At 46.3% G+C, this 19,180-nt stretch overlaps 1 protein-coding gene across 1 annotated transcript; it reads left to right on the plus strand.

Moving 5' to 3' along the window:
- Positions 1 to 9,675: 9,675 nt before the first annotated feature.
- On the plus strand, positions 9,676 to 18,580 carry POP4 (POP4 ribonuclease P/MRP subunit). Its single transcript, XM_007470926.1, has 7 exons — positions 9,676 to 9,916; positions 11,655 to 11,707; positions 13,343 to 13,566; positions 14,939 to 15,016; positions 15,196 to 15,257; positions 16,968 to 17,069; positions 18,055 to 18,580. The coding sequence occupies exons 1-7, from the start codon at positions 9,910 to 9,912 to the stop codon at positions 18,189 to 18,191; spliced, it is 663 nt and encodes a 220-aa protein (XP_007470988.1). The 5' UTR covers positions 9,676 to 9,909; the 3' UTR covers positions 18,192 to 18,580.
- Positions 18,581 to 19,180: the final 600 nt, after the last annotated feature.

Below are 19,180 nucleotides of genomic sequence, written 5' to 3' on the forward strand. Positions count from 1 at the left end.
AGGCAGAGGTTCCAAAAGTAGTCCCTGCAGAGGCTGTCAGTTTGATCAGGAGTAAGAGTAGAAGGGATGAACCAAACACTTAAAAATGGTTAAAATGGTAAATTGTATGGTATGCATATTTTATCATTAAAGTAAATAAATAAAAGAGAAAAAAATAGACAGGGAAATTGAGGGCTCGGTTCTCCAGTCCCGGTGCCTCTTCAGGCAGGAGACAGCCAGCCCCCCAGATAGTCCCTAATGACCCCTGTCTCCTGGTACTGAGTAGTACTGGCTTGTGCAATCAGTTCATTGCAGAAATGATGATGTCCTTGGAGGGTAGGTCATAAAAGATACTTCAGCCTCTGCCTTGCTCTCTCTTGCATCATTCACTGTGGGAGAAGCCAGCTGCCATTCTGTGAAGAGACTCAAACAGCGAGTGGAAAGGCACACACAGCGAGGAAGCAGGGACCCCCGACCCATATCCATGCGAGCCCTCCTGGGAGCAGGTCCTCCAACCTGAGTCAGGCCTTCAGATTACCGAAGCCCTGGCTGATATCTGGACTGTAAGATGAGAAACCATGAGCTAGAACTCCTCAGTTAAGCCACTCCCAAATTCCTAACCCACAGAAACTGAGATCATAGATGTTCTTTTAAGCCACTCAGTTTGGGGTACTCTGTTATGCAGTATTAAGTAATATAACTCTACTTCCAGTTGCAGGCTAACAAGTCTTGTCTCCTTGCTATCTGTCTCATGTTTGAAGGACTTGCTCTCCCTCAGTGCCACGACCCCTCCCTGCTGGATGGACACTTCTGGAGGGCAGGGACCAGGGTGTCATTAATGCCCTCTGCCTCTCTACATCCCCAAGTCCCCTGTGCACTGTAAATGCTCAATAAACATGTACTAGATTAACTTAAATTTCTATCTTTCTGTAGGGGAGAAACCTTGTGAGCATAGTGTTTCCTTCTCCCAGCAATCCCTTTCCGTAACTCAAAATGAGAAATGCAGCTGTTTAATTAACAGAAAACCCAACAAGTCAGATCTCAACAAATTTGATGTGATTCAGGGGCTGCATCTTGCAGAGACAACAGCTGCTTGCCAAAGAATCCACAAGTCAATGCAATCAATTTCAGGAAATTGTGTCCAACCAGCAACCTCAATACCCCAAGAAGGACCTCACTGCGGCACAGATCAGCAGCACACGTCTGCTTAACTGTCCCTGCCAAGTCACAGGCTTCAAACAGCCCATCAATAAGGACTTAACACGTTCCCACCACCACCTGCCACTCCACCGAGGTGTCAACGCAGAGCCCTTGGGAGAGATGTTGGGAGACAGTTCCTCATGGGCCTCTCACATTTCTGCACATCTGGTGACAAGAGACCCTTGAACTCCAGGTTTTACCCTGCTGGTTCTTGAGCAGGAAAATTACATATGTCTTCAGCCATTGAAGAGTGCCACTGAGAGCATAGGAAAATGTTCTGATAAAGGGTCATTGATTGATTGGGTTGTGTTTGTTGGGGTTTTTTTCCCCAAGATATACAGAAATCTCTTAAGAAAAAAGTTAAATTCCTTGGATCTTTATTCTTAGCAGGAGTTAAGTAACAGTCTACAGGGCAGAGCGGGGAGGAAACCTGGTGTGCCCAAGCAGAACTAGAGAAAAGTGCCCGTGACTCTGAGCCCACTGAAGTCTCCAGGACACCTGCCTGGAGGGGTTAATCAAATTTGCCCAACCTCCAAAACAAAGAGACTACTGACCAAATCACCATGTTCCTCTGCAGACACGGTAGTCTGAACCTCTTTGAGCAGTATCTTAGTCTGCTTGGGCTAACACACAAAATACCATAGACTTGGTGGCTTAAACAACAGAAATCTTCTCACAGTTCTGGAGGCTGCAAGTTCATAATCAAGGTGTCTCCATGGTTGGGTTCTGGTGAGGACCCTCTTCCTTGGCTTTTAACTGTGTCCTCACATGGCAGCAAGAGAGGGAGCAAGCTCTCCAGTGTCTCTGCTCATAAGGGTACTAACCCCATCATGAGAGCCTCATATAAACCCAACTGCCTCCCAAAGTCCCCATCTCCAAATACCCTCACACTGGGGATCAGGGCTTTGACATATGAATGGGGCGGCAGGGGGTGTGTGTGGAGGGTGGGGTGGAGTTCAGTCCGTTGAAGGCAGCCTGAGGTCCTGATCCCCAAGAGCTCCCAGGACACCCTCACAACTACTGATTCATCCTACAGCACTCCTGGACCCCTCAAGCCCAGGGAACCTTGAAAACCACCTGTCACTGGGTGGGGAATAGCAACATTATCTACAGTAGGTGGCTGGTTATTCCATTTTTTAAATCTCAAGGGAGGAGGAACCCTCCTCACCTTCTCTCAACCACTCAGTGTACCCTGACGGTCAGACCCGTCAGATCATCTGAAGACATTCCCTTTTGTTTTCATCTAAACCCAATTTCCTGACTTTTAGGTCTCAGTAAAAAAATTAAAAAAACACTTGGTTATTCTAACAATAATTTCTGCTTAAAATCCCTCTAAATTGTTTTAAAGTCAAATAGGCAGTTGGAAGAAGGAAATGTGAAGGCCCCCCCATGACCAAGAGTTGTAAGACAGTCTGCCACTATAATTCAACATCAGGCAAAAGCAGTAAAGAGGTGAGATGTCACAGGAAAGGAACCTACTCAACTTAGTGTCTGAGAATCCAGAAACTTCAGCAAAAACCAGGGACTAGAAAAGCTACCATAGCAAAGTCCAGGCTGGACTAGAGTCTTCGAGTCAACTGGGCCCGCCGTCTATGGCAGTTCCCCCTCCATCACAGGGTAGCGCAGTCACTCCATGGCAGAGGCTTTGACACTTGAGATTCCCAGAACCCCGGGGAGACAATGCCTCCTGATCCACTTCCTGACCAGCTGTCTAGAAACGTTGCACCTTCACTCACACGATAACAAGCATTTCTCTTAAGTCAAGCTCTCAAAACACTCCACATCAGAAGATATTCTAGGTCCAGGTTTTCACTGTGAAGATAAATGGGCAAATCAATCGAGTGTGTGGTCAGTCCCAAGTCTCCCCACTTTTTAGCTCTTCTCTATGCCCTCATCTCCCAGCCCATCCTGACTCCTCAGTAATGGCTCAGCTGCCCCTAGAGGAGTTCACCTAGTCACCTGGCAGGGTTAGCCTCAATAGGGATATTTGCATTTCAGAATAAAACTCTTGAGAAAGCAATGCTCTGGCTAAAAGAATGACTCTCCATTGTTGGAATTCCAGGCACTCCGGTTCCCTGGGGGCAGGAGCTTGTTTGTTACCACACTGTTGGGGTGGAAGGGTGGTATTCTATGGTGTCCCTGGAATCACACTGCTTAGGAAGCCACCTCTTCGGCCTAAGCATGAGGTGGCCCCTCTCTGTGCCTTTCAGTTGATTTCAGACATTCAGTCATTCGTGCCTCCTTCCACAAATGCTCTCAAGTGCCGCGTCCAAGCACTGTGGATGCACGAGATCCTGACATGCCTGTCGGCCTCTCCACAAGCGCCGGCTCTCCCTTGATAAGAAGGAGGGAAAGTTGCAATCAAGTGGTTCCTAACCCAGATGTCATGAATAAATGTCACCAGATAGTTTCTAACATAAACAATAAATTGGTAGCAATTTTGCTAAGTAACTTCGGCTCCCTCTGTCTCAATTTCTACCTCTATAAACACAGAAAAGGACACTTTTCACATGAAATTCATGAGCTCACGTCTATACATCACTGCCCAGTGTCATATTGTTTGCTCCTCAGGTACGAGTATCTCTTTCCATGGTAATAACAAGGTCACTGGGCAGATAATCATTTCATAGTAAAAGGAAAAAGGGACACCTCCAAAAACAAACCCGACAGGAGTGGTACTCCATCCCTCACCTTCCTCTAGGCAGCCCAGTCGGGAACAGGCCACAGTCTACCGCAAATCCTGCCAGCAGAACCGCTCCTTGCCTCCTCTCCTTACACCTCGTTAATGAGCCATCAATTTCAGAATGTCATTGACGATCGCACCGCTTCCACAGAGTCTCAATCTTCTCTCTCCTTTAAACTTCTATCTTATTTAAACCACTTGACTCTGTAACTGTCCGTTCTGGCAGAGAGGGTGTTGATCAAAATCAACTGTTCACAGAGAAATAATCCTAGCTTCTGGATGTCGGTGCTTTGTAGTACCACAGGCTGCAGTTCTTTGCAGTGGCCGGTAAACCGGATTTTTAAGGGGCTTGAAGGGAAATAACTCCGAGACTTGAGGAAGAAGCGCCAGGCCACTGATTCAATCCTTGTGTTAGGCTGCCATCTAGTGACAGATAGGGATATCTGCTGCGGACCGTGGGCAGCTTTTACCTCCAACATCCTAAGTTGGGGGAGAGGGGGAGTAAACCTATAAAAAATAAATGCCAATACAACCTGTCATAGTCCAAATGGCCAGATTAATTTTCAAGCCATTCTTCTTCAAATGTCAAGAAACATCATTATATAGGTAAAGAGATTTCAAAGCAGATTGAATCGTTGTCAAAAATCTGAAGTATGCCCTATCATTGGCACCTCCAGCCACCCCCTCCCTCAGGTTCCCCCAACAGTGTCAGATGGACTGAGGCCCTCCTCTTGGCTCCTATGGGCAAAGCGTGGGGGTCTCCCTCACAGCCATCAATGCTCCAAAAGCCAAGATCAGCAGGCTTTCAGGTGTGTGTTTGAGATGTATCCACCATCACTACATTTAGCTCCTGGGGGTCCCCACTGAATCCAAAGACCTGAGACAAAGGAGCCACTCCACGCTCACAAAGAGGGCTGCAGCCCCCCCACCCCCAAGTCCTGACTGCTCTGAAGACCAGCACCATGGATAAAGTGGGGCCTGGTCACCAATACTGCACTGACAGGCAGAGATGGAGCCTCATGAATGTGGATACCGAGAAGATGGAAAACAATTGAGAGTCCAGCCTAAATGTGGAGCCACTCTCCCGTTGGCAAGCTCCGCGTCCCAACTTTTCTGATGCCTGAGGCTGCTCGGAGGGCTTCTGGCCAAGTAACGTGGCCCTCAGGACCCAGAGCACACAGAGAACCTTTCCGGGACCTGACCCCTCTAGCACCGGGTCATACAAGAGCTGCAGGGAGGCTGGTAAGAGTCCCCAGGGTTCCCTCAAGCAAGACACAAGGGCCTAGAGAGGCCTCAGGGCTTATGGGAGATAAATACTTATCAGATGATTTTAAAAGAAGGGGGTGTGTGGTCTGGGAACGTATTCTCAGTAGTTATGAAAATGTTAAGTTTGAACATGCAGGCAATCACAGTTGCCATCACAGGGAACAATGAAAGTCTTTTTCAGCTTAGAATTTCCACGTCTCAGCTGAAATTCTTCATCTTTACACTCATTTTGTCCCTCTTTTTCTCTAAGCTCTTTGATGTATTTATTGTATAATGGAATTTAAAGGCCTTGCCTTTCAGTTCAAACAGCTGGGTCATCTACAGTTCTGTGGTAGTGACCATTCTTTTCTCTTGATTATGCACAGTTCCTGCTTCTTTGCATGTCATATATACTGGGTTGTTTTGGGGGTTTTTTTCACATCTTAAGCTGTATGGTGTGTATTAAAGAACAGAAAAGAAGAAAGAAGACTATCTGTCCCCTACCTCCCACAGGGCTTTGACTCAAACAATACAAAACCAGGTCTCTTCACTTTTCAGCCCATCCCAATTCCAGTTTGGGGTGATTTTATATCAGCTCCTTCTCCCTCCCACTTCCCCGTATTTTGGACCAGAAAGGACTCACACATATATAAACACACAGCTCTTTGGCCAGAAGCCAACGACTGCTTCCCCAAAGTTGAGCACAGGGCAGAACAGGTGAGGAGAAATAGGAGCTGCATGCACACATGCCCCATGAAGCCTGCAGTGATTTCCCTGTAAATCCTTCAAGTGCCTCAAGAATTACCCCATAAATCCAGTGAAGGAGACCTCTTAGGACCCCAAAGAGCCTCCTGTGCATTCAGATACTCCACCATGAAAACCAAAGCCAAGTGTTTCTCAGTGGGTTCAGCTCAGAGTGAAGCTTCTTTAGGGAACTGCGCAAATCCATTAGAGATATATTTTAGACCTTGGGGATCAAGGTGGCCTTGAAGTGTCACTTCTGGATGTTGACTGAGAAATCTGGCTTTCAGATACTGCTATCTAACCACACATGCCAAGTGTGTTGCCAATAGCAACAGTTCTTGCTATTCAGAACCCTAAATGGTCGGTCTTAAACTGACTCAGAGCACAGTGCCGCCCCTTTACCAGAAGGGATTGATATGGCATCCTCCTGTAAATATCAGTCCTTTGCTTCTTGTAGCCAGAGCACCCAACTACCCAGGGGGAGAGGGTTTGCCTGGCAGAAATGTCCAATGTCAGTGCTCGTACCTTACTGCCTAGTCTCTTCATTCTGTCAGAGTGGACAGAGGGCACTATTAAGCCTGAGGAATGACTGCTGGTGCCAGTGCGTCCAGGTCCCCACCACCACCACCACAATTCCCAGCTCCCCTTGTCAGCACACCACCTCTGGACCAGGGTATAGACCAAAGGTAAATCAGGGCCAGGGAAGTTCATAATTTTGAGCCTGAGGGACTGTTCCAGCTTTGTAAGGATTAAGATAATGATGGCTATCATCTCTCAAACCGTGCTATGCTAGGCCATTTGAACATGGGCATCATTGCACTGGATGCTCAAAGGCACCCTAAGAAGCAGGTACTGCTGTCAACCCATTACAGACAAGGCCTTACTGTTGTAGAAAAGCGGCACAGACAGCCCTTATCCCTCTTTAAGCACTTAAACACAGAAAAAAGAAAAATTTACATATATATGTGTACATATCTATGTATATACACGTATATATGTGTATATATATACATATATATATATAATATATACAATAACATGCTGACTTTAACTTGGAGGATTACAATTTTCATTGAAAAGAAAGCTTTCCATGTTCTCATTGCAGGTGTGCTGGTATTTCTTCAGGATCATTACCTTTTCTTACACTTAAAGGAATGGCAGAAAATCTACTAGAAATAATGTTTTTCTTTCATCCAAAAGTGGAAGAAAGTGGGAGTGCAGAAAAAATATTTTTCCACTGTATTTTCAGAGGCATTAGATAAATGATTTCTATGGATTTAGTTGTGTTTATTTACATGGAGGTCCTAATTTTCATAGATATGCACTTATTTAATAGCTGAGGCTTAATCTTTTTTACTTTACATATAAAACTTTTCTTCAGTACTCAACCTAACAGCCTGAATGTCTTAAAGTAGCATTCAAAAGAAACCTGTACAACTAAAGCAAAATGTTAATTGTATAATCTAAGAACATAAGGGTGTTCACTATAGAACTCTTTCCATTTTTCTGTATATTTGAAGTTTTTGACAATAAGTTGTTCAGAGGTAGAGGGAAGTCACCTGCAATGATACTAACAAATCTTGACTTCCCATGGAACTTTCACAAGGTCGCTAGTGGGAAAACATGTGTATCCATGTTTGAAAGTTTATCACTGATAGCTATAAAAAAGAAAATGAAATTTTAGAAAGTCTTATTTTCACTGAATGAAATTTAGAAAATAGACCAAAAAAAGAATCTCTCATAAGTTCACTTACACAGCTACAGAAACTTTCAGTATATTGTTATGTTCTTTCCAATCCTTTTTGTGTATATACTATTTGGTTTTAAACGTTAATATTTTGCAACCTTTTCAAAAATTGTATGTAATTTGTTAAATGGCTGTATGGTATTCCATTATATGTTATAAAAACATACCATACTGTAGTTCCCAAACTTAATTACTCAACAGAGTCACCTGGGAACATTCTTTGGGACCTACCTACTAAATAAGAATCTCCAGGGATGGCAAGGAATATGAATTTTTGAAGCTTACCCTGCGATTATAATGCATTTAATTAAGCTACATACATCATGTGTTTAATCCACTATTTTCAAACATCAAGTAGTTTTCAAACTGCCGCTTAAATGACAATCACAATGATAACAATACCTGTAAGGACAGGTATCTCTCTGCATACATATACAATTATTTCCTGAGGACAATAAAGTGGTTTGTTCGTTTTTTAAAAAAAACTTAGTGATCAGGGAACTACAGAGTAACTGCAACTCTGGGAGTGCTTACCCCACCACAATCAGGGAATTCTAGGGAAGACTAGCAGTCATCCAGGGCTGACTTGACTACTCCAGAAGGGGTCAACTGGGAGTTAAGAGTCCTAACAACCCTAGAAAAACTCTTAAAGACAGAGGTCTGCCTTCTCCCTTATCTCCATCATCACAAAGGTCCTGCTCAAAAGGGCCCCCTTGAGTATAACACTGAAATTGGCTCTTGCTGTCTTCGGCTATTTTATTTTATCAATTAATTTATTTATTTTTTAGGGTACGCAGGCCTCTCACTGTTGTGGCCTCTCCCGCTGTGGAGCACAGGCTCTGGATGCGCAGGTCCAGCGGCCATGGCTCATGGGCCCAGCCACACCGCGGCACGTGGGATCTTCCCGGACCGGGGCACGAACCCGTGTCCCCTGCATCGGCAGGCGGACTCTCAACCACTGCACCACCAGGGAAGCCCTGCTGTTATTTTAAAAAACAGATATGGTACTTCACATAGTATGGATCCCCAAGAGCAGTTTCTCAAACTTAGTTCCATAGACTCCTAAGTTCCATAGACTTAGTTCCATAGACTTAGTTCCATAGACTCTCAGGCATCTGCAAGTGCAATACGTTTTGGTTTAAATGTTGTGTTTCAGTTGTGATGGTAATATACATATAAGGTAAATGCTAGACAAGTCACTCAATTTCAGGGCCTACAGTCTCATGTTTAAGATCAAAATGGCACAAGGTCACCACCACTTAAGAAACTTAAGTCAATGTTTCTCAAACTCGGATGCGTGGACATACTCCCAGGGTTCCCTGAGAAAATTTTTTTCTTTAAAAGGAGTTTATACCATACTGAAAGTTAAGAACCACTAGCTTAGAATACAAACCATATTGCTTTTCTTTTCCGAGCAGTACCCTACCCATGCCCAGCACTCAGTAAAAGTTAAGGCTGCACAGTTCTGTGTAGCATCGGGTCTCACCTAAGAGGTCTCCACCAGGCCTTTAAGCCACACTTCTTGAACACTTCCCCAGGGCAACGAGAATCAGTTCCTCGCCTTTTATCTTACTGACAAAAACTAATATGCTGGGTCTCAAGAAAACTTTCAGAGACTATCGAGTTCAACCCCACTCACACAGTACACGGGAAAAGTGAGGCCCAGAGATGCGAAGTGCATTAAGTGAGCTGACACAGCTAGCTAGCAGCAGAGACAAAACAAGAACGTAAGCCTCCTATCCCAACTTCAGTGTCTCGGCTGACGTGTAGAGAGCACGATTAGGGATCGCACAGACCTCATTCCCACCACCCTTCCCATCCCATGTCCACCCTCCCCTGGTCCCCAACCTCCCTCTGTCCTCTCCAAGTCGACTCGCCTCGCTCTATTCCGGGCCTTCACATGCATTCCACACTCCCCAACTCCAACCCTACTGCTTCTGGCCTTCCCTCGCCTACAGAACACACACTGAGAGAGGCCCACCAAAGAGAGACAGTTTCTCAACCCACAGTAATTCTCCGCGCTGCCGAGTCCGCTCCGAAGCGCATGCGCCACCCTAAGTCGGCGCGCGTCGGTGACGTCACGGGCGGCGCCATCCTCGAGTTTGGAGCTTGTGGCTTTTGATCTCGGTAGGAGCGTGTCAGTCTGTCAGCTTAGCTTACCGCGCGACTTCGGGCAGAAGGAACCTCTCCACCACAAACTTTGACGAGAGAGGTTGTGGTGGTCGAGGGCTGCTGAAGAAAGTAGAGAGAGGTAAAGAGTGAGCGACGCCTGAAGAAGACGTCAACAGAGCGCACCGGAAGCGGTCCGAGAATGAACAGTAAGCCGTGTTGAGGGTCACGAAATTGGAGAGGGGTGGGATGTTAAAGAGTCGGAGACTAGGTGTAGATACTTGTGGGTGAAAAGGGTCGCGGCGGAGTCCGAACGGATCTGCTGTGGAAATTGTCCCGCCTTACCTAAGTGTAACTGTGGCCCGGAGTCCCGGTTGGCCTGCCTAGTCTCTGAACTATGTCAGGGCTGGAGGCAGGTTCTCTCCAGGGCCTGCTCAGTAGTGAGTGAGTGGTGCTAGAGGTCGGCCCAAGGCCTTGGTGCGACTTGGCCAGTATCTCTCTCTTGGCGTGGTCAAGGCCCTGTTCCTCACTGCAGCCCAGTTTCCGCTTTTGTAAGGTACTGATAATGATGCCTGCCCAGCCTGCTATGCTGTGAATCACCCTTGTCTGGTGTAAAGCGCAGGGAGCGTGCTGGGGATTGATACCACTAGCCCAAAAGCTTTGAGAGTTGAGCAGAGGTGTGCCAAGGAGGGGAGCAAGCACCCAGGGCATTTAGAGGCAGGGGCATGACACCGTTAAAACTGGATTTTAAGTTCCACCTCTGCCACTCCCTACCTATGTGATCAAGTTAAGTGTCTCAGCATATTTTAACTTCAGTTTTCTCAGTGCATAATAGGAATAATAACTCCTTTAAAGGATTTTTCATAAAGTATAATGAGATAAAATATATGTAGCTTTTAATCAGGGGCATGGCAAGCAATGAGGGCTCAATAACTGTTAGATGTCTATTGTTATAGGGGAAAAAAAAAAGACTTCTGGGTCTAATGCAAGGCACCTGTGACAGGTACAAAGTCATTCCTGGGGTCCAGGCCCTGCAAGTTGCTCTCTTCAGACAGGTTTTAATCCCTATCTTCCATCTGAGAGAGAACCAGACTCTATATAAAACTTGTAACCACTTTGGTTTGCTGGTTCAAATGTACTCAGGGAAGCACAGTAGAGCTGGGATGGAATTTATAGAGCACGAACCAAATTTTCTAGTCTTTTGGCCCTTAAACCAGGCCTTTGTCTCATTCTTATTCCATTCACACCCATATACTGTCCCCAATGCCATGGTTTTCTTCTTCAGACAAATTAAGAAACGGGAGTGTGAGTTTTTAAAGGTTAAAACCACATTGAGCAATGTGTATTTTGAGCTTGAAGAAAGATCTACTGTATTTTATCAGTTTAGGACACCATCAATTGTATAATACATCTCAGTTTCGTAGATATTAAAATGTGAAGAGTCTTTTTTAAACATCTAACAGTAAACAAAATATAATAGTTCCAACTGTCTTCATCCTGGAAAGCCCTGTCACATAACTTTTAAATGAGTTACATCATTAGACTTCTAGAGCAACTGCTCAGGCTCCTAACCTGTGGTATTTTAAACCAGGGCAACTCTAAGTATTGTCTGCTGAGCTTCAGTAGCATCTGAGAACTTGTTAGGAATGCAGGATCTGAGAGTGGGGCCCAAGATTCTATATTTTAATAAGTTCCCGGAGATTCTGACACACATTCATGTTTCAGAAGCACTATCTTAAGGCACACCATTGGAACTTCTAGCACGGATGTGGCTGGAGGGTAGGGCAAGAGGCATCCAAGAAAGCTTTGAAGCTGTGCTCATTGTACTATCCTCGTCTTCTGTCTCTGAATAAGCATAGTTATTTTCATAGTTATAAAAGTCTTAGGTCTTATAGCCATAGCCAACAGAGTTGATCATTTCGTGTTTGTTTTCTTTAAATCCCCCAGGTGTGGTCTACCATGCCTTTTCTCAGAAAGATGCAAAAGAGTTCGACGTTCAGGTACAGTGCTTGGCAGGAGGTCTGGGAGCAACAGAGGTGATGACAAAGATGGCTCAGTGGCTTCTTAACCGTTAGTGCTGTTTTAGATGTCCTTTCCCACATTTCACTCCTCACGTTTCCAGCAGACATGTTAGACTTAATCAAGGTTTGTTGTTCTGCTGGCCTCCTTTCCCATTATACCAGAGTCAAGTTTGGTTAACTGGGATTTCTTGATCTGTGTCATCTCCCACTGTGTAGGAGACACTAGGCTATGCTCACCTGACACCTGCCGTGGCAAGCACTGTCATTTGACCTTGTTACTGTGCCCCTTTCACTCCTGAAGAGGGCAGTCAGATCACATTTCATAAGTGTAATTGATGGATCTGGGTGCTACAAACATTCTTTGTCAGTTTGGCAGAAGCTTCACTGGTGACTCATTGAGGGAGTTGCTTTTGAAATCAAGATTTTGAAAGACTGATACACCTTAATTTGGCTTCTCTATGAAAGATGGGCCACTTAGGTATTTAAAGAGTCAAATGTCCTCTTACAGTAATAATACTGATAATAATGAATTTTTACTTTTTAAAAGTACAAAGCTGAAGCTGACTGCCCTCCTTACCATGGGCTACCATGAAGAGCGTGTGTATCACATCTTTATCCCCACCTCCCACCCATCCACGTGCCTGCTTCTGCCCATGAAATGAGAGCTTGATTACTATTGACACATTAGCTGCAAGGTGTCTGCGGCCCAGTTAGTGCAACAAAGGTCCAGGAAATGGCCCTGTCAAGAGGGAGGACCTCAGTAGACCGTGCTCCCTAGGGCTGTGGCAAACATGAGGGCAAAGCATCAAAATGAGGAATAGACTGGTGGAACTCCAACTTGAGAGACAGTGATGCTTGTTCTTTCAAGAATTACACACAATTTATGATAGTTACTTTGCCCAGAAGTCCTCTCTTAAGTGCAGGTGCTCAGTCACAGTCATGTGATGCTCTGTTCTATGTGGAAAAGAGTGAACACATGGGGCTAAGAAACGCTGACAGTTTATTTCCTCAAGTGATGCCAGAGCAGACCAGGAAAATAGCCATGCTGCATCCACAGGCTGGAAACTCAGAGTATCCCAATATGGCCGCAATGTCAAAATCCGTACCTGCTGCGGCTGGGCCCACCCTGGAGTGCTTGGTTATGCCGTTTTTCCTAATGTTGGGGTCATTTCCTTCAAGGCCATAGCCTGGCTCTACTCTGAGCTTGCCTTCGTCTGATCATGACAGTTTAAATACCATTGTCATACATTTCTCAAGGATGAGAGAAGTCTTTTTTTCCAAAGGTAATGTTTTTTTTGTTTGTTTTGCTTTAATTTTTTTTATTGTTGTTTTTTGTTTTGTTTTGTTTTTATCCTCAAAATAACCTCAGAGAGCAGGGTAGGAGGTTGGAGTTTGACGTGGCTGTTTTGTGTGGCAGTTACGAATTGGCATTTGCATGTGACTTTCACATCTGCCCAGCTGGGGGTAGTGAACACGCAGCAGATGAGAGGCTGTGTGAGCCTCAGTGGGTAGATAGGTGGGTCAGTGAAGGCGGCCCATCTGCTGTTGCAGCAGTGTGTGGGAGGGCCTGGGGGTCTGGGTAGCCCCAATCAGAGCTGTCTTGTCCTCATGCAGCACCTAGGAACCCAGCGGGCCGAGGCCTTTGTGAGGGCCTTCCTGAAGCGGAGCATGCCCCGCATGAGCCGACAAACCCAGGAGGACCACCTGCAACGCAAGGCCGTTGTTCTGGAGTACTTCACTCACCGGAAGCAGAAGGAAAAGAAAAAGAAATCTAAAGGCCTCTCTGCCAAGCAGAGGAGGGAGCTGCGGCTCTTTGACATTAATCCAGAGCAACAGAGGTATGGCAAGCCTTTCCTGCCTTTCCACCCCAGAGACTTAATCTTCCTTGTGTTGAGTATGGACTTGGGAAGCTAGGTAGCCCCTGCTCTGCTTAAGCTAAGAGAGCCTCTCCCACTTCTGCCACAAGGGGGCAGGCTTCCTTTACCAATTTGGACTGTTTGGGTTTGGCTTTTCTGCTTGGCTTCTGTCCTGTCCTTAACTAATAAGACCAGTGCCATAAGCCATGGGCAACAGACTATTTGTCTTTCAGTTTTCTTAGAAAAAGAGAAACTGATATTTCTTAACATATATCTCTTTGTAGCTTTTAATAGCGCTAGACAGAATCACCCATTGGGGTCTTATTGCCAAAGAACGTGCTGCCCACATGTTTCAGAAGTTTCTGAAAGAGACACATCACTCTGTGGGAGAACATGTTCCTCCCTCCAGCTGACACCCCAACCCTCCTTGGCCACGGTTCTGCATTTGCATGTCTTAGGACTGTTTGTATGCTTTTGCTCCAAGATCTGTAACCAGATAGCCTCCCACATCCCACAAGATAGAGTCTGTCACTTTGTTCATGGCGCCTCTCACAAAATCAGCTGGGCTTTGGGAGGAGGAAGGGACTACTGCCTGCCCCTGGTGTGCCTCACCCATGTCCCCACCAATAGAGTCCACTTTGGGTTTGAGCCTGAGGTTCTCATTTCTCTAACCAGTAGCTTCGTTAAATGGACTCCCCGTGAAGTGCCAGGAAGGCCCGTTTGGGGTCGTCTCACCTGCTCCCTCTCCTTCACCCCGCCACTTCTCACTCATCCTCCAGACAGACCCTGTCACCTTGCACAGGGACTTATGACAACCAGCAACTCCTGTTTACTGAGGGCTTACTGGGTTCAGCTTCCTGTAACAGAAAACCTCAAAATAGCAGTGGCTTAAATAAGATGGAAGTTTATTTCTCTTGTGAAAAGAAGTCTAGATGAACACCATCCTGGGCTGGTGTGGTAGGCAGTTCCACGGCCATCAGACAACCAGGAGTGTAGCCCTGGGTGCGTCCTTGCTGCTCCACCATTTGTAGGTGTTACTTCATGGTCTAAGATGTCTGCTTGAGCTCCAGCTGTCATGCCTGCGTCTAACCAGCAGGAAGGATGAAGGGGCAAAGGAAGGTAACGCCTTCCTCTTCTCATTAGCAAAAACTTAGCTTTGAGAGGGTTCTACCAGTGAGGAAACTAAGGTTTGAGAGGTGAAAGTACTGGATTTTAGTGTGGTTTTCGGGAGTAGAACAGGCCCCAGTGATCCAGGTCATGGTCCTTGGCATCAAGCCAAGCTCTGTGCTCTTTGGATGTTATAATCCCAAGCTCACATGGCCTAACGTTTTACCTCTATCTGACTTTGCCACAGATACAGTCTTTTTCTCCCTCTACATGAACTCTGGAAACAGTACATCCGGGATCTGTGCAATGGTCTCAAACCAGACATGTGAGTTACAATTCTGAAGCCTTGCCCTTTGAGGCAGAGCCCAAGTCTTAGGATCATTGTAAATGCAGCTTTCGGAGCCTGCTATCAGCATTTCCTGGCTGCAGAAGTTTGTAGACCTGTTTACTTCTTTCAGAATTCATTATAATGGTATACATTATGGGCTTTTGTTTACCTCATAGGCAGCCACAGATGATTCAGGCCAAGCTTTTAAAGGCAGATCTTCATGGCGCTATTGTTTCAGGTAATTTGCCTAAGAGCACATCATCTGGATGCCCAAGCCATCATTCAGTGACAATTCTTTGCTATGTGGATAACCCTACATCACCAGCACTTAGGGTGGGCGATGACTATAGCTGTCTTAGACTATAGCTTAGACAGACTATAGCTGTCTTCTGGCCACTTGTTGGATACTCTAAATGGCCTCTGTGTACCTTCTCCACACAGAAGAAGGTATCCCAAAGGACACAGCAGCTGCTGGTACTCACCTACAGCCTGGTATCTTGAACAGCCCCATGGTTATAAATGTCAGCTGTGGACCAACAGTTCCCACGTTGTCATCTCCAGCACAGACCTTACCCTTGAATTCCTTGAATTCAACTGTCTACTGGACATAGCCACCCAGCCGTGCAGTAGACATTGTAAACTTTACTTATCCAAAACAGAACTCTGGGCCTCTCCTCAGATCAGCCCCTCCCCTGGCATTCATCATCTGAGTTGCCACTGAGAATCACCTTTAGTGATACCACTGAGTACTACTGAGTGCCACTAATATAGTACCACTATTTACCCTGGTTGTTCAAGCCAAAAACCTAGGAGGTATCCACATTTCTTCTTTCCTAATTGCCTACCTCCAATCCATTAGCACGTCCTAACACTCAAATCTAAGCCACCACCGTCTCCCCTGGATTACTGCAAAGCTGCTTAACCCTCTCCCTGCTGACACACTGCTCCTCCCCTGACCAGGCAGCCAGAGTGAAGATTCTACAACAGAAATCAAGTTGTGTCCCTTCTGCCTCCTTACTGTATTCTAAACAGCCTGTCCAACCTCCTTGGGCACCAGGTCTAACCGTACTGGCCTGCTTTCTGCTTCTCACCAGGCCTGGCCCTGCCACAGGGTCTTAGCATTTGCTTCTTCCCTCTACCCAGAGAGTTCTGTGTGCTCAGGGACTGATTCTTTCTCATTATTCAGGTCCCTACTCAGATGTCACTTCCCAGGGGTCTACCATAACTAAAGATGACCCCCCACCCCATTACCCTGCCCTTGTTTTTTTCATAGCACTCATCACTATCAGAAAATACAGTTGTCTGGTTTGGTACACATTACCCCTCCCCCTATTAGAACAGCAGCTTCGTGAGAGCAGGACTTAACTACTGTGCCCAGCACCTACCTAGGACACTGCCAGACACATAGGAGGCGTTCAGTGAATTTGTATTGACTACATTGGGGGATAGGTTGTGGGGAGGTGAGAGGCCTGCTGCCTGTGGTGGCAGCTCACTGCTGGGTGGCCTATAGTGGGCTCCCATTCTGTCCAGAGTTCAGGAGGTTCTGGGAAGACCATGATGAACAGGCGTTCATTCAGGTCCTGTAAGTGAGACTTGGCCCTGCCAGAGCAACCCGACTGTGGGCCTTGGTGGTGCTAGATACACGTGTGACCTCTTGGCTCCAGAATCCTGCCCGGGACCCCTGTGGCAGCAGACCTTCCAAAGGACACCTTATCAGAGCACAGAGGCTATTAAGCTACCACCAAGGGATTGGGAAGCCTAGGTTCTCATCCCACTTGGTCCCTGCACAGCCAAGGAGCCTCCACCTCACCCTGCCCCTGTAGGTGGTCTTTCTTCCTCTGCTGGCTCAAGGTTGGGACCAGAACCCACAGCCCCTGCAGGCCTGGCTGCCTGTGGCTCCCCTAACACCACAGAGGCCTGAGCCCTGAACCACCCTTTTCCTTTGCAGTTACAAAATCCAAATGCCCCTCCTATGTGGGCGTTACAGGAATCCTTCTACAGGAAACAAAGCACATTTTCAAAATTATCACTAAAGAAGACCGCCTGAAAGGTATGTAACTGGATCGCCGTGGGCTGTGGCCTCCCCAGCCGATTTGTCGGCCCTTTCCTCATGACTCTAAAGCTCAGTTTGGCCTTTCAAGTCAGCACAGATTGTAGGTACCTGCTGACCTTACGTTCCAAGCCTGCAGAGACCATCCCAGCGCCCAGGGCTCTCCCTGAGGTACTCATGAGCCCAGCCAGCAGCCTTGGCCAGATGTGATCAAGGGAAGGAAGGGTTGCTTGGCTGTGCCTCCAGACACCTGGCTCTATTTCCAGGACTGGGACCTTCCACCTGCCCAAAGGCTGCTGCCTCCCAGAGGATTGCAGCTAGACAGATAGCAGGGACAAAGCACCTGCCCCTGGAGTTCCCAGAGCCAGTGCCCTTGGTGGTGATTCTCTGGGTTCCAGGGAAGCAAGTGCAAGCTTATCTGCCTGGTGTGCTAGAGCTCACTGCTCTGGCAGAGACGAGCAGCCAGTCTGTCAGGATTTCCACACCCCCTCCTTGCCCATGAATCCAGAGATTTCAAAACCACAGTGGGAGGTTTTTGTTCCTTTAATTTTTTGAAGCTGGGTTTTCTTGTTGCTTTGTTCCATTCCCCTCTATATTCTTCTGCTCTCATTTTAGACCTCAGAAAGTGGTGTACAAGTTTCCCCAGTAAGCATAAAGCCATGAGTCCATCTGAAAGTTATGCGGCAAGACCTGTTTCTGGCAGTTTTTCTGGGGATTTCTGGTTTTGAGAGTTTGGTTCATAGTCTTTGACCCAGAAAACTAGGTGTTGAGTTATATTTAAAATGTGAATAAATTGGCCTTTTGGCAGAATAATCCCCTTTAATCCTGGTGCTGTTACCTTTGTGGGTTCCTCCATTTCTTATTATCTTTTCCTATTAGCTTGTTGTATTTTCTAATACAAACATCTTGGGAATAATAGTCTTCACAAAAGTGAACTTACTGCCAGGATTTTTTCCCTCATCCTTTTTCTTCTGCTTTTTTTTAGTTATCCCCAAGCTAAACTGTGTGTTCACTGTGGAGATCGATGGCTTTATTTCCTACATTTATGGGAGCAAATTCCAGCTGCGGTCAAGCGAGCGGTCTGCAAAGAAGTTCAAAGCAAAGGGAACAATTGACTTGTGAGCTCTTCCTGCCTAAGGGAATCGTTTATGACAGCGAAAAACTGGAAACAACCTGAATTACCCACCTTTCAGGGAAGAGATGGTTGGGCCAGTTCTGGTTATAGACCACCTCCAGCCAGTCTAAATCAGAGTTAAGGATGTTTAATCATCTGGGACGAAGCACACTGTACTGAGCACAGAAGTCAGGGACCACAGGGATGTGTCTTTATAGATACTCTTGTTTTTGTATTACTCCCATGGACAGAAAAGATTGGCAGAAAACACCAGAATTAACACAGGTTGACTTGAATAGTGAGTTTATTTGTTTTTTCTTTTTCATACTTTTCAGTGTTTTCAGAACGTTCTATGATGAATGAGTTGTTTATGTGATAATAAAATATGCATGTGGGCATGAACAGACTACAGGAGTGATTCCTGTAGCACTGCCAGGATGGAGGGGAAGGGGAGGCGCGAGCTGTGCCTGGCTTGTGCCTTTACTTTTGCTCTGTGGAAGCTGCCATGTCTTTTGCTCTGTCATCAGGCACTGTGTCTCACTAGTTCAGTGGTGCCCTGCTCCTTTGATACATCACTTGAAATCATGCCTGCTGTCGAACTCTTTGACCTGAGGTTTACTTTGCTGTTTCAAGAAAGATGAAGAGGAATGAGTGGTGAAGTTGCTAAGTGACTTAGGGCCCATTCGGGAGTTTGAACTGAGGTGGACCACAAAGGCAGAATGCCGGGCCTAGCTGTGCTTATTGAAGGTTGTTCCAATATGGGGAGCTTAAGCCTACAAGAGTGTTCTCAATTCCTAAGTCTGTTAGACTCCAAAGAAAGGTGGGCTGAAGGGAAAATAAGACTGGAGCTCTTCCCAAGGCCTAGTCTACTAGGAAAGTCTGAGTCCCCAGCAGTGGCATCTTAGTTGACGTCTTAGTCCCATTTTTGCTGCTGGAAGCCATGGCTCTGCAGGCTCTGCAGTCTGACCCTAGCCCTCTGGGCAGTGTGCCTGTGGGC

This window comes from Lipotes vexillifer, unplaced genomic scaffold (assembly GCF_000442215.2).
Source record: "Lipotes vexillifer unplaced genomic scaffold, Lipotes_vexillifer_v1.1 scaffold182, whole genome shotgun sequence".
NCBI classification, from domain to species: domain Eukaryota; kingdom Metazoa; phylum Chordata; class Mammalia; order Artiodactyla; family Lipotidae; genus Lipotes; species Lipotes vexillifer.

Excerpts from the sequence above, each read along its gene's own strand:
- POP4 (XM_007470926.1), top strand. Across the intron at positions 15,017-15,195 it reads AATGGTCTCAAACCAGACAT|GCAGCCACAGATGATTCAGG; the intron begins GTGAGTTACAAT and ends TTTACCTCATAG. Across the intron at positions 17,070-18,054 it reads TAAAGAAGACCGCCTGAAAG|TTATCCCCAAGCTAAACTGT; the intron begins GTATGTAACTGG and ends GCTTTTTTTTAG.